General features: G+C 41.0%; 1 protein-coding gene across 1 annotated transcript in view; it reads left to right on the forward strand.

Annotated features, from left to right (window-relative positions):
• Window positions 1-18,311, forward strand: part of csmd3b (CUB and Sushi multiple domains 3b) — a gene marked incomplete at both ends in the record, with an annotated part of 311,985 nt that overhangs the window by 148,640 nt on the left and 145,034 nt on the right. Inside the window, one exon of the mRNA XM_079176023.1 lies at window positions 13,309-13,516. Coding sequence (XP_079032149.1) covers window positions 13,309-13,516 — 208 coding nt within the window. The remainder of the gene's footprint in view (window positions 1-13,308; window positions 13,517-18,311) is intronic.

Consider the following 18,311-nt stretch of genomic DNA (forward strand, 5'->3'; position numbering starts at 1 on the left):
ACAAGCAGTTGCCAAGGCTACACTGCTTATGACTTACGAACAAACATAACTTTCTGTTTTGAATTATTTAAAGTGCGGGCGAGAGCGAATTTGATTATTTTGAAGGTGCAATGCCGACTTGTACAGTATCACACATACAGTATGTACAACTTGTAAAGGTTGTGCCTTTTAAATGTGTTGTGTTAATTATGTTTGCTGCAAAAGTCCATAAACACCACTGCTGAGGTGGTCCACACTAACTGCATTGTCTTAAACAGTGGAGACAATATGCTTGAAGTAGAAGTGTGCTCGGAAATAGATGAAATGCCGCTCTACACCTGACTGACATGGTCATAGTCACAATCATTTCCCTGCGCCAAAAACACAAACAGATATATACTCTATGTATATCATAACTAACACACATACACACATACATACATACATACATACATGCATATACCATGGGGAGAAGCCACTACACATGCATGATTTGCTCATTTAGTGTGGCCTCAGGGCAACTGTCTGCTTCACCTAGACATGTCTACATTTTGTGATGTAAAAACAAACACACATGCACAGAGAGGCGCACACATATGTAGATATAGTACAGTTTGCAAAATAGACATATACCCGGCTCTTGTTTATTGCATATGTATACTTGTGCACATAAACATGCGGTTACAGCTGTTTGACACTGATATATCCCCACAGACGCACAAACACACAACACACACGCATGCTCTGTTGTGTGCTGGTGTGTATATCAGTAGTCAACATGCATGGCTGGCTCATTCACAATGTAGCAGACAATCAGGCTGTTCACCTACGCATGACTCTGAGAAACACGCCCTTTGTCACGCACACATTATTTGACGTACAAATACAGCTATCTGTGTTTATAAAAGAAAGACACTATCGCACATGATTACAAAATACACTCACGGGGTCACACAAATGCCACCGTTTAGTGCACACAGATATGCCCAGATGCACATGATAGTCCATGTTAATGAAAAGCACATTGTATCCAAGCAAAGCTCACTTGCACACAAAAACAATATTCTCGTGTCAATGCATACAAGCAGGCTAAATACAAACAATAAGGAAACATTTCCATGAGAATGAAAAATTCAGTGCTCAGGCTTCAAGACAGCTTGTATCAGGCCAGCCGTCCTTTTTCATCTCGATTTGTTCCCTCACATCTTCTTAACAGGCGAGCGAGGAATTGTTTTGGTGGAAAGTATTTGGGACGATGAGAACCCAAAATCATGTCTCTGTGTTTTTCGGCCGAATGGCCTGGGATACACAATATATATATATATATATATCTTATTTTCTCTGAAGTGGGCTTAATGTTCAGTTGCAAGTCAAAGCCACTCGTGAGGTGTCACAAACACTTTTATTAAAAAAAGATATCATTTCATATGATGTGGTTAAGCTGTGTTTGAGACAAATAATTGAGGTCTATTTGAATGCAATAAATTCAACAGTATAATCTTGCTATTTTCAGAAATGAGTAATTGATGCCTTGCAACGGTTGCATCACATGACAATCATGAACAGTCAGCCTCAAATGTTGGTCTTGAGGAGCTGCAGTGTTTGTTCTTGTACTAACTGAATCCTACACTGTACATTTACTACCACCTGACAACCTTATGTCTCCTTAGTTTTTTTTTTCTTCTTATTTTTCTTCTTTACGTCACGTGCAGCCTTATTAACGAGACATGGAAAGCTTAATTGGCTCTTAAGTTATCGGCTGCACTTTAAAACGTGCAGTGTATTGTGCTCATGCTTGCTGCTCACTTCAAGTCATGTGACAATCGAAAATGATTCTGCACAGGGAAGAATGGTACACATCTCTATGTTAACACAGGTTACACTGACTTACTTTAATCCATGCCTCCTATGGAGTGTCGTCATCACCTGGGATCTTGTGTAAACCTCACTGAAAGGTTACATGCTGTTAAACAATGTGACCGCGGCTTCAGACACGTGGCAGTTTTTTATAGAATGTTCCGGAATGTTAAACAGACAGTAACCACATTCATAGACTTTACAAGACATAAAGTGCAATATAGCTCTACACTGTTCAGGAAACTGTGCCGTGTGTGAACGTTACGCACTGTGGAGGATGTTGATGAGTATTAACCATATAATATCAAAAGGGTTGGCGCAACGTCCAGTTTTTTGGGTTTTGCCAACTTAAATCTCTTCAGGCGATGCATGTTTTAAACACAGAAAAACACGTTGTGAATAAGATATTTGAAGCGTGTTGCATTGCATTTCTCCCAGAGGAGCACTTAAGCTTCATGAATAATTCAAAAAGCTCACTAACTCACAGACAAATACACGCTACCACCAACAGACATGCACAGATACACATGCTCACGCAGGCCATTTGCGCGCGCGCGCACACACACACACACATCTTCATACAAGGCAGTTCCTGTATTGATCACTGAGTATTTAAAACTGCCTGAAATGGACCGGAGAGGGGGAGTGATTGGTGGGGTGAACAGAAGAGGATGTTAAACAGAGAGATAGAGACGTGAGGACGATTACTTTACTTCTGTTTGATCTGTTGGTGGGGTTGTTCATGCAACATTCATGTGGACAACCACATTGAAGCAGAACCGAATGCATGGTCAGAAACTGAGAAGACGAGGAGCGGGAGGAAAAGCAAAACCTTAAAACAAGATGATGGAAAAAAGGGAAAACAAGATGCTTCAGGCAGCAGTAGAAAGAAAGTTTCCAGGACTTTGTTCTCTCTCCTTCTATTAAACATTCAAGAGCGACTGAACGAGATAAAACCACAAGCGATGAGCAGCTCAAAAATACTCCGACACGGTTTGCCAGATACACCCATAATCCCTGGGTTTCCCATTCATCATTTTCCCTTTTATGTAACATTATTGTTGCATTTCGTCAAAGATTTTTTTTTGTTTGTAATTGTCTTGACTATAATTAAATTTGCTAAATTTCAACATTATTCTCAAACTCAAGAACTAACCCAGAACAAGCTTCTTAGCAAAGAAGCAATGGTGAAATGTCCACAGTTTGGAGGGGTTCTTTAGCTCGTCTCTAGCCTTGAAATACATTTTCTTCATTTTTCTATCCTTATGAGCTCCCCCCCCCTGCTTCTCCCTCACACACACACACACAGATCATAACACTCAAATCTCTCTATTTCTCTGCTTGATATTATCTCAAATCCTTATCTTTAAACTTTTCTATCTGTCAATCTTCCTCTGTCCTTCCCTGCCTCCGTCTGCATTACAACTTTGTCTATCTGCATCTCTCTACCTCTGTCTTTGTCGTTGCGCTCTGTATTCATATTTCTCTATCTTTCTCTTTATCTCACCGTTGTCCTCGCTAATCCTCTCAATCGCTGCCTTGATCCATCTCCATCCAATATTCATCCGTCTTCCTTTCCCATTTCTTTCTTTTCCATCTCTCCCCGTACTTCTCTTGTGTCTTCTAATTCGTTTTCTTTCCTTCCAGCCAGTCATTAAATCATCCGTCATCATCTCGGTTTGGTCTGTCATCTGTCTTTCCCTCAGCTAACATCTCTCTCCCTCTCACCTCCCTCTCTCCCAGTCTCTTTATCTGACTCCCTCTGTGTCTCACGTCTTTATCAGTAGTCATCAGGATTCTATGACAGCCGGGTGATCGATGCCACTTCTCAAACGGTAACTTAATGCATTCATATGGATGGGTCTGTCCTGAAAAAAGCTCTTATAGTTGCTGTTGACGACGTTGAACGATGGGGATGGATGGGAACATTGTTACTGTAATATAAGTGGCCATTCATTAGAGTCCCCTCTTTATTTGTACCTCTTATTTTCAAAGTCACTCTATTGACGCCATTGCAAAAGTCATTTATGAAAAAGATTCCGTCTGTTTCTCACAGGTCAGGTTGAATGCAATTTATTGATGCAGCTCTTTAAACACATGTACATAATATGGGTTTAAAATGCAACAAAACATAAATACAGATAAAAGCAGAGGCAGAGTAATCACAGGAGCAGCCAGCACGGATATCTTTTAGTTTTGCCGTCGCTCTTATTCTGTTACTTTCTATTTTCACCAATGAAACACTAATTGAATGAGAGTCTCAAAGTCATCATAGATGCTGCACTTTCCCCCTCCTCTCCCGGCTTCTTGTCTTTCCTTTCTATCTCAGTTTCTCTTTATCTCTTCTGATCAGTTTATGTCCCTTCTCCTCCTGCTTCTCCACTTTGTGTTTTATTTAAGTTCTCCTTCTTGCATGAATGGTTTTAGACACACTTTGAACACAAGTGGACGTCGGTGACACAACATGCTCTGGAAGTCAACTGTTAACTATCCATTTCCTCCGTACGCTGATGAATATAAAGAGTCTGTAAATGTTGGATTTTCAAATGCTCGTGCTGATGATATGGTTATTGCTCTATTAAGTTTGATGACATTTTAAAGAATATACATCAAGGGAAGTGACATTTAGCATTGTTTGAGTTATTGAACGCAAGACCAGATGTAAATATAGACACCGTTGTGCTGTTGAACTCTTGCAACGTAAGTTGTTACTTCCTGTATTGATTATGGAAAGCAAAAAAATAAAGGTCATCTATATACATCGAGATGGGGTGATGTGTTTGGTGGCGGTTTGTATGTGTAAACATCTTTTTTCTAACTGTGTTGATCAGCATGCTGCTGTCTATAAATGGATTGTGTCGGACTACATTTCAACTAGAAAAAGAGTAGAATCGGACTTATTGTTGTCGTCTGTACAGTCTATAGATGGTCTGTCGGGCAACATTTGGAAGTGGCCATATTAAGTGTTGTCTCATAAGCCTTTCTGCGAGGCTGTCATCACTCGAACCATGTGGCATTTTGCTATCAACTTCTTTGTGACCTTATTATTTTGACGATACTTGGTGACAGTAATCTCGTTATTGTCCTTTTTAGAAAGACATCGCTTTTCAAAGTGTCATCTTTATTTCATTTGTTATCATTTTACGTCCCTCTTCTCCTGTTGCTGGCTTTTTTGGCCAGGTCGTCATTGTAACTGATGACTGGTTATCAATTGACTTATCTGGTTATTCACACACAATATAAGATAAAGGTTCGCCCTGGATTTGTCTTGTAAAAAACACAGTTACGTCTACACTCAGAGTTTCTCACCATACTGTGCTTTGTGTATCCTTGAGATCTAACAAACACGTTGACCACATTTCCTGCCCCGTAATTTTGGAATACTTTTAAACTTGTTGTTTGCATTTAGAAATCTTCTGCCCTGCTTTTTGTTGGCGCATTGCTACATTCCTTGTCAGATTACCATACAGCGACGTCATACAGCATGCAATTTACTGGCCCAAACTTCGCCTTATGTGATATGTAGGAACATTAATAATTGTATTGAGTTTTATTGATATTTTCTCTGTCCCATTTATATCAGTGAGGACAGGCTAAATAACAGAAACACCTCTCTAGTTTTAGCTATAGGTGTACCTGAGTTTGTGTTTGCTAACCTGTGTTAAACATGCCCTCGCTGGCCACACAGGAGAGCGAAGGATTGAAAGGGAAAGAAGCGCGGCAGAGACAAGAGTGGAATGTATTTCGCCAGAGCTGCGATGCGTTAAACTCTCAGCATGCAGCTATTTGTTTAAGATGTCAGGGATGACATTTAACATTCACCGACACCCAGGGTCTCTCTCTCTCTCACACACACGAGTGAAAGCACATTCAAATACACACACACACACACACACACACACACAAAATCAGGCACGGACACAGGTGAACACACACACGCACGCTCCCAGAGAACAAAAGAGAGGGAGACAGAGAGGGTGAACCAATGAGAGGTAATACTTATAAATCACAACTTTAGGAGTTTGTCGTTAGAGTTGATGATTTAGAAACTCGGTTTAATGACCAAATTAGACAACAGGGACGTTGGAGTCATCCATCTCAATACTGCTGCGGAGGCAGAGAGTATTGTCTAACGTTCACCACCACTCCCTTTATGTTTACTCTCAACTTGCTATATTTCTGTCATTTTTTTGTCGCCTTTCAGTTGGATTTGTCATTTAGTTTAACATGTCTTACCTCCTTCCGCACCCTTCTTCTAAATCCGCAATAGCAAACGTCTTGTATATGATTTTGTTAGGGAGGTCAATGGTGGGCTCTAAATTGAACGATACAAATCACAGTGTAATGAGAGTCAAATGATGTCTCGCTATAACTGTCAGGGTCGTAGGGCTACTGTAAGAAAAAGAAATCATGAGAACTATCTATCTATCAATCAATATCTTCTCTCTTCATGTCTCCTCCTGGTGATTGAGCATTAAATCACTCCTCTGCCCTAATGGGTCTAAATGTTGGGCTCTTATTTGACTGGCAGACAGCATCTGTTCTGTGATTTGTGGACAGATGGTGGAATGAGCTGAAGGTCAGCATGGTTACTAGTTGCGTGTGTGTGTGTGTGTGTGTGTGTGTGTGCCCCCTGAACGCAATGACTGTCTGAAATGTAATGCTGGCAAGCAGAGGAGAGCAACCAATATGTTTCTAACAAGGTTTAAAAGAGTGATAGAAAAATATGATAGCAATATGCGAGGGAAAGAAAGAATAGTGGGAACAACACATAAAAAGTGAACTGAATTTGAAGTCGCTAAATCACAGTTACGAGGGCGGCTACACAGATGAGTCATACTCAGTTGAATGTGGGTATTTGTCTGCTTTTAATGTGGTCTGACAGTCATCGCTTTGATACATTTCCGGAGAACAATGTGTCAGCATTGCTCCAAAGACACAAAACAGTTGATTCCTGAAAACCTGGGGGGACGTCGGCGACACCAGCAGACTGTGGTCACAAAGTTGAAGCGCACAGACGTAGACAATCTAAACCGGATAGATGTCGGCCAGACAACATCGCTTTAAAAGCAACATTGAATCTCAGTGACCGTCTCAAACAATGGTCCATCCTGACCTTCATAAAGCTAGTGTGAGAAGATTGAAATAGTAAAATGCCACATTCTAGGCGTAAAGCCTGTACTTGTGAAAAGAAAGTTATGTCATATGTAATTTATTCTGCACCCAGATGGGTTCACATTTGTCCAAAGTAAGGATTCCTTTAGCCTCTCATGTCTGCTGCATGGTCGGATAGCAGCCAAGGAATATGAGTCAATTTTACAAGACCAGATGGTGCAAACACTGTTCTCTTGATGCATTATGTTCCATTCACACTACTAAATCAACGCAAAAACTAATTTCCTGAAAAACTAGATTAAGTCAGACATCTTCCCTGGGAGTTCTTATGGTAGCTTTCTGTTTCATTTGCGCTTCAGTTAACTGCAGGCTACCTTTGAAGTACAGTCCTATATCCTGTTACACACAGTGCAGGATTGAAGCTTCATCGAAAGTAAATTATGGCCCTACTTATTGTAAAAGAATGAGCAATACAAACGTAACAAATGGGCAGTCTAATTAACACTGATTGCAACAGACCATTATACCGTAAGAGCCAGAAGTGGTGAGTACACAATATATTGCTCTTCTCCCAAACGAAGGAGGTGTTGGAAAAGAGAATCAGGGGTTGAACAGAACACGATGCATTCCTCCGATGGAGGACACAGCAGTTGTTTCAGCCGATACCCCGAAACGATACATTTACTTTGAGGCGTCGAAGCCCCCTTGTGGCATTAGAAATGATGACTTGTCCATTGAGAGCGTGTAGAGACACAGTCTGCAGAAAGAGCAGGTCAGCGTGGTTGATTGGGTCAACAGAACCTTAGATCTGGACACTATTGACTTCCTGTTTCTTAAATATCGTTAATGTTTTTTTAAAAACTGTTTCAAGATGGTAGTTCTCCAACCTTCATCATGTTGTTATTTTGACCCAAACCAACAATCGCTCCCTTACCCGAGCTCAGTCATTTTGTCCATATACCTAACCAAACGTTGACTTTAGTTGTGCCAGCATTTTCCTTTGAATTGCTATTAAGCGCATTGTTGCTGGACTGCATCTTCAAGCTACGTTGGATTCTGTACTATAGTTTTGTGGATCTGATGGGTCTATCTATAGGATCCTCTTCGAATGCAACCAGAACTCTTTCTTTAATGCATTTTGGCATGACTGGATGGTGAAAGTGACATTGAGACCACAAAGTGCAATTGCATCCCCTGTGCATTCAGGCTGCATGGCACACAGTGCAGCTGCAGAGGAAGCCAGATGAATGTCCTCAAACCAGCGGGGAAATTGACTAAGAAGTACATGCTGGATTATTTGTGTGCACATGTTTCCATGCATTCCTGCTATCTATTTGGTCATTCGTGGCAGTTAAACTGAAGTATTAAAGGTGCGGAGGGAGCGATGACGGGGAAAGAGGGGCAGCTATATATATTCAGCTTCGCAGCATATGGGGACAAGAGGTTGATGGATGGGTGGGTGGATGTAGATAAGAGAGCAGGAGGGATGGATGGATACAGCCTGAAGAGAGAGGAAAGGAGAGGATGATGTAGATGACCCATAATCCTTAGAGGCTGACAGCACACTGGGTCCTCTGTGCTAGAAGTCTGCACATGTGTGTGTGTGTGTGTGTGTGTGTGTGAGTGTGTGTGCGGATCTGATAGTGATAGAGATCTGCCTATCAAAGTGATGCAGGAAAGGAATTTTAAACATAAAATCAATCAGTAGAAAGAGAGAGAGGGCGAGAGAGAGAGAGAGAGAGAGAGAGAGAGAGAGAGAGTGAAAAGCAGAGACAGTAAGATCTTAAAGAAAGACACAGCGAGACGGAGAAGGATAAAGACGGGATCCTCAGATGACGGCGATATTGATGACAGCACAGTGGGGAAGAGGGGATGAACGGATGCGAGAAAGGGGAGGCAGGGTAAGGAGGCTGAGAACGAGTGATCAAAGCACCCCAGGCCTTGAGAGAGAAGGAGCAAGGGAGGGGGAGATGGGGAGAGTTAGGACGGGGGGACTGACGAGGGGAGAACCGAGGGAGGGAGGGAGGAGGAGGGTAAGGAGATGAAGAGTGGAGGAGGAGGGAGATTTGCTGTTTTACTATAAAAAATAATCTTGATACAGAAATGAGTCGGAGGAGGGGTGTAGCAAGCATAGACCAGTAGAGAAGCAAAGAGAAGTAGTGCTACAGCAACAACTAGAGAGCGAGAGAGAGCCCACTGATGTCCTCATACACACTCAAAACTAACATATAACACCTTCCCTCTACACACACTTCCCCTAAATCTTTCACATGCACTATATGTTTGTCCACGTGTACTGCCTCATAGATTACCAGTGATTAACATAAAGCGTTGGGAAATAAGTGCCTCTGTTTTGGAAATGTTTGCCTTTTTCTACAAAGCCCCGAATACAAGTCACTTCAAAGTGACATGGTATCCGTCACTATGGTGTCGGGTGTTGACTTTCAGTGGGAAGTATGAGTCTCGCATCACAGGAAATCATTTTAATTAAAAGGCCAGCGTGTGGCATTCAGGGAGGTCTATTGGCGGAAATGGAATCGGATATTAATAAATATGTTTTATTTAGAGTGTATACCTGAAAATAGGAATTGCTGTGTTTTTGTTATAGTCCATCAAAATAAATGCTAATTTTAGAGATTATAAACTCATGTCAACCCCTGTACAATGAATGGATGCATAGACACATGTACATAGAGGTACGAAACAAGTTTAAGACTAAGAATAACAACAATGCTTTAAAGTAATTTGATGCACTAGTTTGGTGCTAACCCTAACTAACCCATGACACAGTATATCTAAATGTGCAGAGATTTAGGTTCAACCTTGACTGAACAGAGTTATTCACCGAATATCATTCGGCTCATTATCAGTCTTGCAAGGATTTTATAATCATTAACATTCATTTTGTGTCTCATTTTAAAGCGAACTCTATTTATGCTGCGGATGGGGCTTCAGTGACCTCGGCGCACCCTCGTTGTCAGCCGCAGATTAATTGAGATGCTTATTAGATTTAAATATTTCTGATATAAGCTGATCGGACATGTATGTAATGAAATTCTATTCTTTGACTCCGTTTAACTAGGTGTCGTGTTTCAAAGTGAGATGATCATTTATTTGCTACACTATGCTTAAAAGCAAGCTGCAGTCTGTTAGAGTCATTACAGAAAACGGTATGAAACATTGTTCACTGCTGCCTGCTTTTTATTGGGGAGATTGTTTCAATAGTGACATATTCATTTTAACTGCTGCTGTAAAATCGAGAAAAAGGGGGGGGAAGCCGTGGGACCAGAAAATGATAGACACAGGTACACAGTACTATTTAACACTGTCACACAGATGTCCCATCGTGATTGATGGAGCAGGAGCGAGCGGTATCCAGAATTAGCAGGTGCAACATGGAAAGTTGACTGCTTCCATGTCATGTCTGATGCGCGCACACTGCACAGAAGGTAATCAGTGTCGGCTATAGGTATGTGGACTTCTCCCCCCTCCCCCTTGTGAGCGCTCAACAAATGTCACTTTTTATTAGAGCAGCTGCTCCTGAAGCGGTCTCTGCACAGCCCCGCCGTTACTGGATGACACACAACGGAATCAGGGAGGATCCTAATTGCATCGTGTGTCATTTAAAATGATCTCGCGGAGTCCTCGCATTGGCTTTCAGGTTTCCTCTACATCAGTTTTCAAGTTGGCTTATTTTTTGAAAAGTAACGACGGAGTTGTTTTGATGCTATCGGTCACTCTAATGGATTCTGATTGCCAAAGCCAGAGTACATGCTACAGCATCATAATGTAGAGGTCCACTGCACACATAGAGCGCTGCTCACTCGTTTAGTAATATTTATTTTTTATTTCACAAGTTCATTTCCTCTTTTTTTAATAACAGCCACACACAAGTGCACCTTGAGGCCTTTCCACCTGTCTGTCAAGTGTCACCGACACATCAATAAACTGGAGGGCTGGAAGAGGGGTGTGTGTGTGTGTGTATGTGTGTGCGTGCGTGTGCGCGTGCGTGCAAGCCGGTGTGTGTCCACCAGTGCTTGCGGATGTCCTTTGGATAAATCTGTCACAGCTCTCATCCTGCAAGCAGCTCTCTTTCCAATGCTGCAGACACACACAGACACACACACACACACACACTTATGCACACGCACGCTCACACTCCGACACATACACAAACTACTGCATCATTGGCTCCAGCGAATGTGATGGGGTCTCAGCAGAGCTTGGTTCAGGCTGTTGGGTCATTTACACAAATCTCCTTAACCGTCTAGCTGTGGGATGAATGTCTATCTGAAGAACTGAATGGTCTGTCTGTCAGTGCCTGCCTGTCTGTCGGGCTGACTCAGCGGCCCATATGAAACCGTTTGAATGAATGAATTGTTAATGCATTATTTATGCTTTCTCTGCTTTATGCTCAACACATCAGCACCTGTGGTTTGGGACGATGCACGTCCTGTCGCCAGCTTGTGTCAACGCATTTTGACACAAGCGTCAAGCGCCTGTCGGTCCCAACTTCACGCTCTGATCTTCTGAAAAACGGCTCAGTTTTTCTTAAAGCTCATTTCAAACCACTTATTTTTTTGTTTCATCCTTTTTCTTGTTTCCGATCTGGAATAGTTTGTACAAACTCTTTGCCGATTTCAATCCGGCTCGATATGATTTGATCCATAGTTCTGTTTGTCTCTGTTTGCGCCTCTCTGTTTATGTTCCCCTGTTATCCTCCGTGTATTCCCTGTCTCTACTCTGTTCTGTCCGATTTCTAATACCTCTAATTCTATTCATTTCTATTGGTTATTGTCTGTTTCTAGATGTGAGTCTCAGACCACAGTTATTCTCTTTACCCCTTCCTGTGGGTGGAGTCTGGCTTGGTCCCTACCTTAAATGTCTTGTCATCTGTACATGCATCCCGCTAGGCAGCATCGACCTGGGTGAGCCTAAAGGGATGTGCATGTATACCTGACAGCGCATTGTCCACACTCTTATAAAGGACGTGTCTGACCATCTTATCAGTGAGTGCAGTTTAAGGACAGCACACGTGGTTCCTCTGTCTTCTCTAAATGCCGATGATATCAGCACGTGAAGCATCGCAGAGTAATATAAATCACGCGTCGTCCCAAATTGCACTCACTGGTGTGTATAGGAAAATACGTCTGCTGTAAGAGTGTGTTACATACAGTAGTGCCTCTTTTATGTATCACTATAAATTATACAGGTATAATTTATACCTCTTTTACAGTTGGACTTGCACGCTCTCAGAAAGAAAGCTTCAACATCGTATCTTTATCACTGGGGCAATGGCTACTTGGCCTCAATTTGCTTTTGATAAACACAGGCATGGCCTTCTTTTAAATCATTTATTTCAAAAGAGTGGAAATATCTTGCCATACAACCAATGCCCCAGTGACACACAAGGTCCAATGTAGTATGTTTCTTTTTTCTCCGTGAGTGTGTCTGTATAAATTATATGTGTATAATTTATGCCGTGTGCACAGCGCAATCCATGTGTCTTTATCTGTTACACAGTAATCAGTGCTACTATCGACTATGAGCAATACTATCAATGAGATGTGATCCACACTTTGATCACAAATTTGGCAAATTTATCATCACATCTGGTCTGATCTGATCGTTCATGTTCTGAAACTAATTGAGGATTAATTGATTCGCTGACAGCCAATTGGGAAACAGTTGAATCTAAAGTTCCTCGGTGGTGATTGGAGGAGACAAGAGCGGAGATCTGTAATGGGACAACTCATCTTGTTATTGGAGGAGAGGACAGCAGCTGTGAGTGGCACAGGAACTGCAGCCTAACCCCTAAAACCCCACCCCTGATTCGAACTAATATAATATAGTACGGCCATCATTCTCCAAAATCTACTGGCAGAGGCCTGATAGTCCACAAAACAAGGACAGTTTGGGTCTTACCATGCATATGCTATTGTCCATATCTAATTCATATCAGAAGTGTGACGTAAGAGCTCCATATTTTCACAATATGGTTTGCTAATATGACTCCATTTCTAACATTCAAGCCACAAAATAACATTTAGAGTTGCCAGTAAAGAGTGTACCTGTAATATACTAAAATAAAGGTAATTAAAAAAAACCTCATAGAGGGAGAGAGGTGGGGAGTTGGGCTGGCTGACCTGTAATCTACTCGAGGCGTTGAGAAATGATGCTATTGAGAATTTGATCTTAATTGCTAATTTGGTAATAAACTGAATTGATACAGCTGTGAAAATTTCAATAATTTATCCAAAAAAAGCAAGAAATTAAATTAAAAAGAAGTCCGCCCCTCGGTCCCTCCTCCTCTCCCTAACCCAGGTTTTCTATTTGTCACTCTGATTTGATTGACAGCTGAGGACACATGTGGGGGCACTGTGAGGGGCGGCAGTGGGGTGGTGACCAGTCCCGGTTACCCCGGCAACTATGGTAACCAGGCCGACTGTACTTGGATCCTATTGGCCGAACCTGGAGACACCATCTCTGTCATCTTTACAGACTTCCAGTCAGAGGAGAAGTACGACTACCTGGAAGTGGAGGGGTCCGAACCACCAACCATTTGGTGAGTCACTTTATTCATTCATTCATTCATCCATACGTGTGTGTGTCTCACAGTCGTTGCTAGGAAACGTGATGGTGTTCATCTGTGTCCGATGTTCGAGAACTATTTTCTGAATTGCAGTGTTGCGATGAGTCATGGTTCAGTGTTAAACTGCAGTAGTGGACATGTTTATTTGAAAAAATACCTTGTCTGAATATCCGTTATTTCATGGCACAAAGGTTAGAGTTGACATTTCCGTGCAAATGAAGAACCCACTTCAGCAGGGAAACGTGGTAAACAGTGTAATCGAGGTACAGCAGAGCTCCACTCTACTTGGTGCGGCGGTGACGTGTGTGAATGTGGTCCAAAACCATACTTTACAAAAAAAAAAAAAAAAGGAGAGGATTCGGTTGACATCTCTCACCTGGCATTTCTGCAAAGATAGTTTAGTCACGTAGCGGCTGAGTTTATGGAACAATTTAACCACACTTGGAGTACAGTCATAAAAACTTAGAACAAGTAATAAAAATAAGTTCGAACTCAAGTAAGAACAGGTAATAAAATGGAAACATTATTACAGATATAAAGCACAGTTTTTATCTCTTCCTCTTGAAGTTTAGTCATTTTTCCGCGGATGAAAATAAATAAAATCTTGGTGGTGGGTTCATGTGCAGTCCTTCTGCATGGGCCTCGTATGTTAGAGACGAATGAATTGATCTGTGCCAGTCAGACATTTAACAGCTCTCCGTTGTTTTCTATCACGTGTCATGTGTTTTCAGATGGTTCACTCACAACAATATTTGATTGCACTGGCTTCTTATAGATTGTTGGTAACTTAGGGTATTAATAATACGTTGCTGTAACCAATTTGAATCTTACCATGGTCAGGGTTATGTGTGTGTGTGTGTGTGTGTGTGTGTGTGTGTGTGTGTGTGTGTGTGTGTGTGTGTGTGTGTGTGTGTGTGTAATTGCTTTGGAAGTGATAATAGCGAGGCTGTTGCTGTTGTAAAAAGTATTTTTCTGCATGTGTGTTTATACAAGTGCATACCACCATACTCACTCATGTGCCCGTGTGTGTATCTGTGTGCATGTATATATGTGTGTGTTTATACTTGCAATCATGTTAAAAGAAGCTCAACTTTTCACTGATATCTCTTGTCGGTAAATGATCGGGCTCTCCTGGTAACGTTTCATTGCATACACTTCAATTGAAAAGTTAACAGATTTTTCATCAGAAAGAAATGTGATTATTTTGTAATTATATTTTTTTCTTGACATGATCTATACATTCATTAAATACAATCAGAATACTATTAATCATTAAAGACAGACTTATACATTCTATGTTTGATTTGTCATGTTTAATTTATTTGATTTTACTTATGTTTGTACTTGACCTTTTAATGCTGTCTTGAATCTGGCTTGAATTTGTACATACAAAACAAACCAACATACATACAAAAAGGGACCATGTGTAAGTTGATAATTAATAAATACCAGTAGTATGTTTCGCCTAAAGACTATTTATTTTCAGGTTTTTCTGTCCTTTTTTCATAAAACGGGGACACTAATTACATTTAAACACATTTTAATTTGTAGCAACTTTTTAGAAAATGTGTGCTAATACAAAACCTACAAAACTGAACTAAATGAATACTGAATACCACTAAGATATACTGCTCAGAGCTGGAGTGTTGGCCTTTGGACGGTAATGTGGTGGTGACTGGTAGTGTGTGATTTAGTCTGACCTCATGTCTTGGCTCACGTACAATATTGCTGTGTAGTTATTTACTTGCTGAATTAACTCTGGAGACTCACACAGCATACTGAGGTCAGTGTGTTGACTTTTTCTCATATCGTGGATTTTTCCCAGCAGCCAGGCTGATTATATGGTTGTAGTTTTGAACTGAGAGGAGAGAGCAGCGACATTCAGACATTCAAACATTCAGCCTGGAGCAGGAATTATGCCAACTTGCCCTGATGTGGCGAATAAGTGAAGATGATAAACTAACCCTATTTAAACCCTATACAGAAATAGTAAATACACAAATGTATATTTGTGGGTAAGAGTGTGTTGTTCAACAGAGATGTCATAAAAAAGGGACATTGCAGAACCCTTAAGGAGTGGATAAATGTCCCCTAGTTTAAAATATTCCGTTTCTTTTGAGGTTTCCCGATGACGGGGTCAGAATTTGATATAAACAGCCTGATCTCATGGATTCTTTCATCCAGTAAATGGTGCAGGCTGCTGGTGGTGTTGTTGTAGGTGTCTGGAGAATGGTTTCTTGACATGAACTAGGCTGCATTAGACTCGGTAGTACCAATTTAGCATCGTTTGAATGTACCTACGCAATTGTTCCTATGCAGGTGCAAACCCCCTCATGGCCGCAGTGTTTCTTTTTTTTTCAGTTGGCTACCTCCTTATCAGAAAGCATGCATCATCTTCGGATGGCTCCAGGGAAAGGACAGTGATGTTAGTTTCCTACAGTGACCTACAAAGTCCTTATATCTCAAAGCAGTACAGCACCTCTGGAACTATAGGTTGAATGGTATAGCTGCAGAACACCTGTGCTGCAGAATAGTGTCAGTGCTGTACATGAGTGTGTTCTGGAAAATCAGCAGGGACTTTGTGACGTATTGAGTTAACGTGGACCAAGTTCTCTGAAAGATGTCAGTCTGTTCCAGGGGCACAAAGGTTACCGGCTGCTGGCTGGGTAGAAGTAGATACTGATGGTGCAGTCTGTTGTTGGCGTCTGTACTTGTACATTCACAGCATGTGAACGGTGGTAGCGAGAGCGGAAATAAAAAGAATCAATGCCATTTTTGAATGGTTCGTCGTGTAAGATTTGTACGTTTCACAGCAATGGTTTCTTAAATGTAAAGATTTTTCAGCTTTTCCCCTGTTTAAGATTCTTGTAAATGAAACATGTCGCGCGTTGGACTGGTGGCCAGACAAGACAGCAGTTTGAATTCGACGTAGCTTTACAAAAATAAACACTCAGCGTATTACAGTTCATTCATGTGACTCGGGCAAAAGCTGCACCGAAACAACCAACACGGGAGGACTTTTCAAGAGCGAGACAGAGACGAGGCCAAAAATATCAAAGATAGGGTTTGCTGTTTTATACTTTTGTAGAAGAAAATTCAATAAAGGCATCAAGGAAAAATGTAGATGATTTGTCTTAATGTACTTGATGTGCAGCTGTATTATCTAGGATAGTACAAGTATCAAATTGGGACTCGGAATTGGCAGATTATCAATATTTAATGACTCTGATTGGGGTCGGGGGCAAAGCAACTTGATCAGGACCTCCACTGATACTTCCCTTCACATTTGTTTTTGTCTGTGCTTCATTAAGTATCTATACCTTTTGGCAATACATGCATTCATAATTAAGTGTGCAGCTGTGTAGCTTTAGTGTGCGATTGTGTGCTTTGCAATGAGTGGCGTCTATTCTCTATACAGTAGTATCAGTTGATATTTGTCCTTTTTGTCCCCGCGGAAACTCCTGAAGCTTGATATTGACGGAAAGTCACTCTGTAAACAACACTGTGTCGATCCCCCTTCTCTGTAAACAACGTTCATGTATCTGTCTTATCAGGATGATGATGATGATGATGATTATGGAAGAAAGAGACACATTGAAATGACATTAAAACTGTTGAGCAGGTAGCATGCTAAATACTTTAAATTACAATTTTACAATATTCTGTGATCAGCAATTACACATGTGTGTAATCTGCTAAAAAGAACAGCAGATAACTTGCCATTGTCAGAGATGGATTTGAAACACAATGTAACCTTTATTGTTCGAGGTAGGGATCAACGGGACATTATTTGGAGGTGATCTTTACGACAGACTCGATGTGAACGCCATTAGGACGGTTAGCTCTTAGAGAGCAATCAGACACCGCTGTTTCCATTTAAACTGGCCTTAATTAACCTGTTGTCAGACATCTTTTCCTCAAAGTATGCGTTTCCATTTGAAACGGTTCGTGCACGTTAAGAATATCGCTCAAGTTTCTGTATACAAATCAAAAGACAATAAAAACACCCGAGGAGTCTTCAGAGCTTGTTCAACAGTGATCCAAGCCAATGACAGTCATTTCTTAAGTATAGCTATTTGGTGTGGCTGACAATTGTATTGTCACTACTATGCATCGACTGTTTTAAAAAACTAGCAATAATAAAGATAACTTTATTTTATTATTTTTGTATCTGTTGAGTTAAAAGAAAGGGATACCAATTTAGGGATGCATTGGAGAATGACTTGGCTAATGAGAGTCCCAAGACTCATGAGATCATTTTTCAAACAGTCCGCATAGAAGCATGAACATTGGATCTTTATTTATTGTCGGCACAATAAATACCCAGACAACCTGAAATCAAATGATTGTTTGGTTCCATCACTAAGACGTTTAAGTATCAAAGTATCAATTAACCTTCTGGGTGATATTAAATATTCATGCAAATTTAAACTGGCTGAAAATGAAAGAAAGACAGCCTGCAATTATTTCCCTCGTCAAAGTCCTTAAAAAGCACTTGGTCTTGTTCACCTTAAATGGCTGCTGCAGCAGGATTTAAACAACTGACTCTTTTGTTGTAGAATAGTCTTTCTGAAAACTAGGCCATGCTGCCTGATCCCTTATTGCCTCGCAACACTCAGTGCTAATATACTAATTTCCATTGGCAATTTGTGAAAGAAGCTAATAGCTAAAATGCTAATTTCCAATGGCAATTAGCAGAGAAAGCTAATGGCTGATTTGCTAATATGTGTGGGGAAGAATTTGTTACGTGTTTATCAGCTGCTGCAGG

Source organism: Pholis gunnellus, assembly GCF_910591455.1.
Source record: "Pholis gunnellus genome assembly, chromosome: 16".
Classification (NCBI taxonomy): Eukaryota; Metazoa; Chordata; class Actinopteri; order Perciformes; family Pholidae; genus Pholis; species Pholis gunnellus.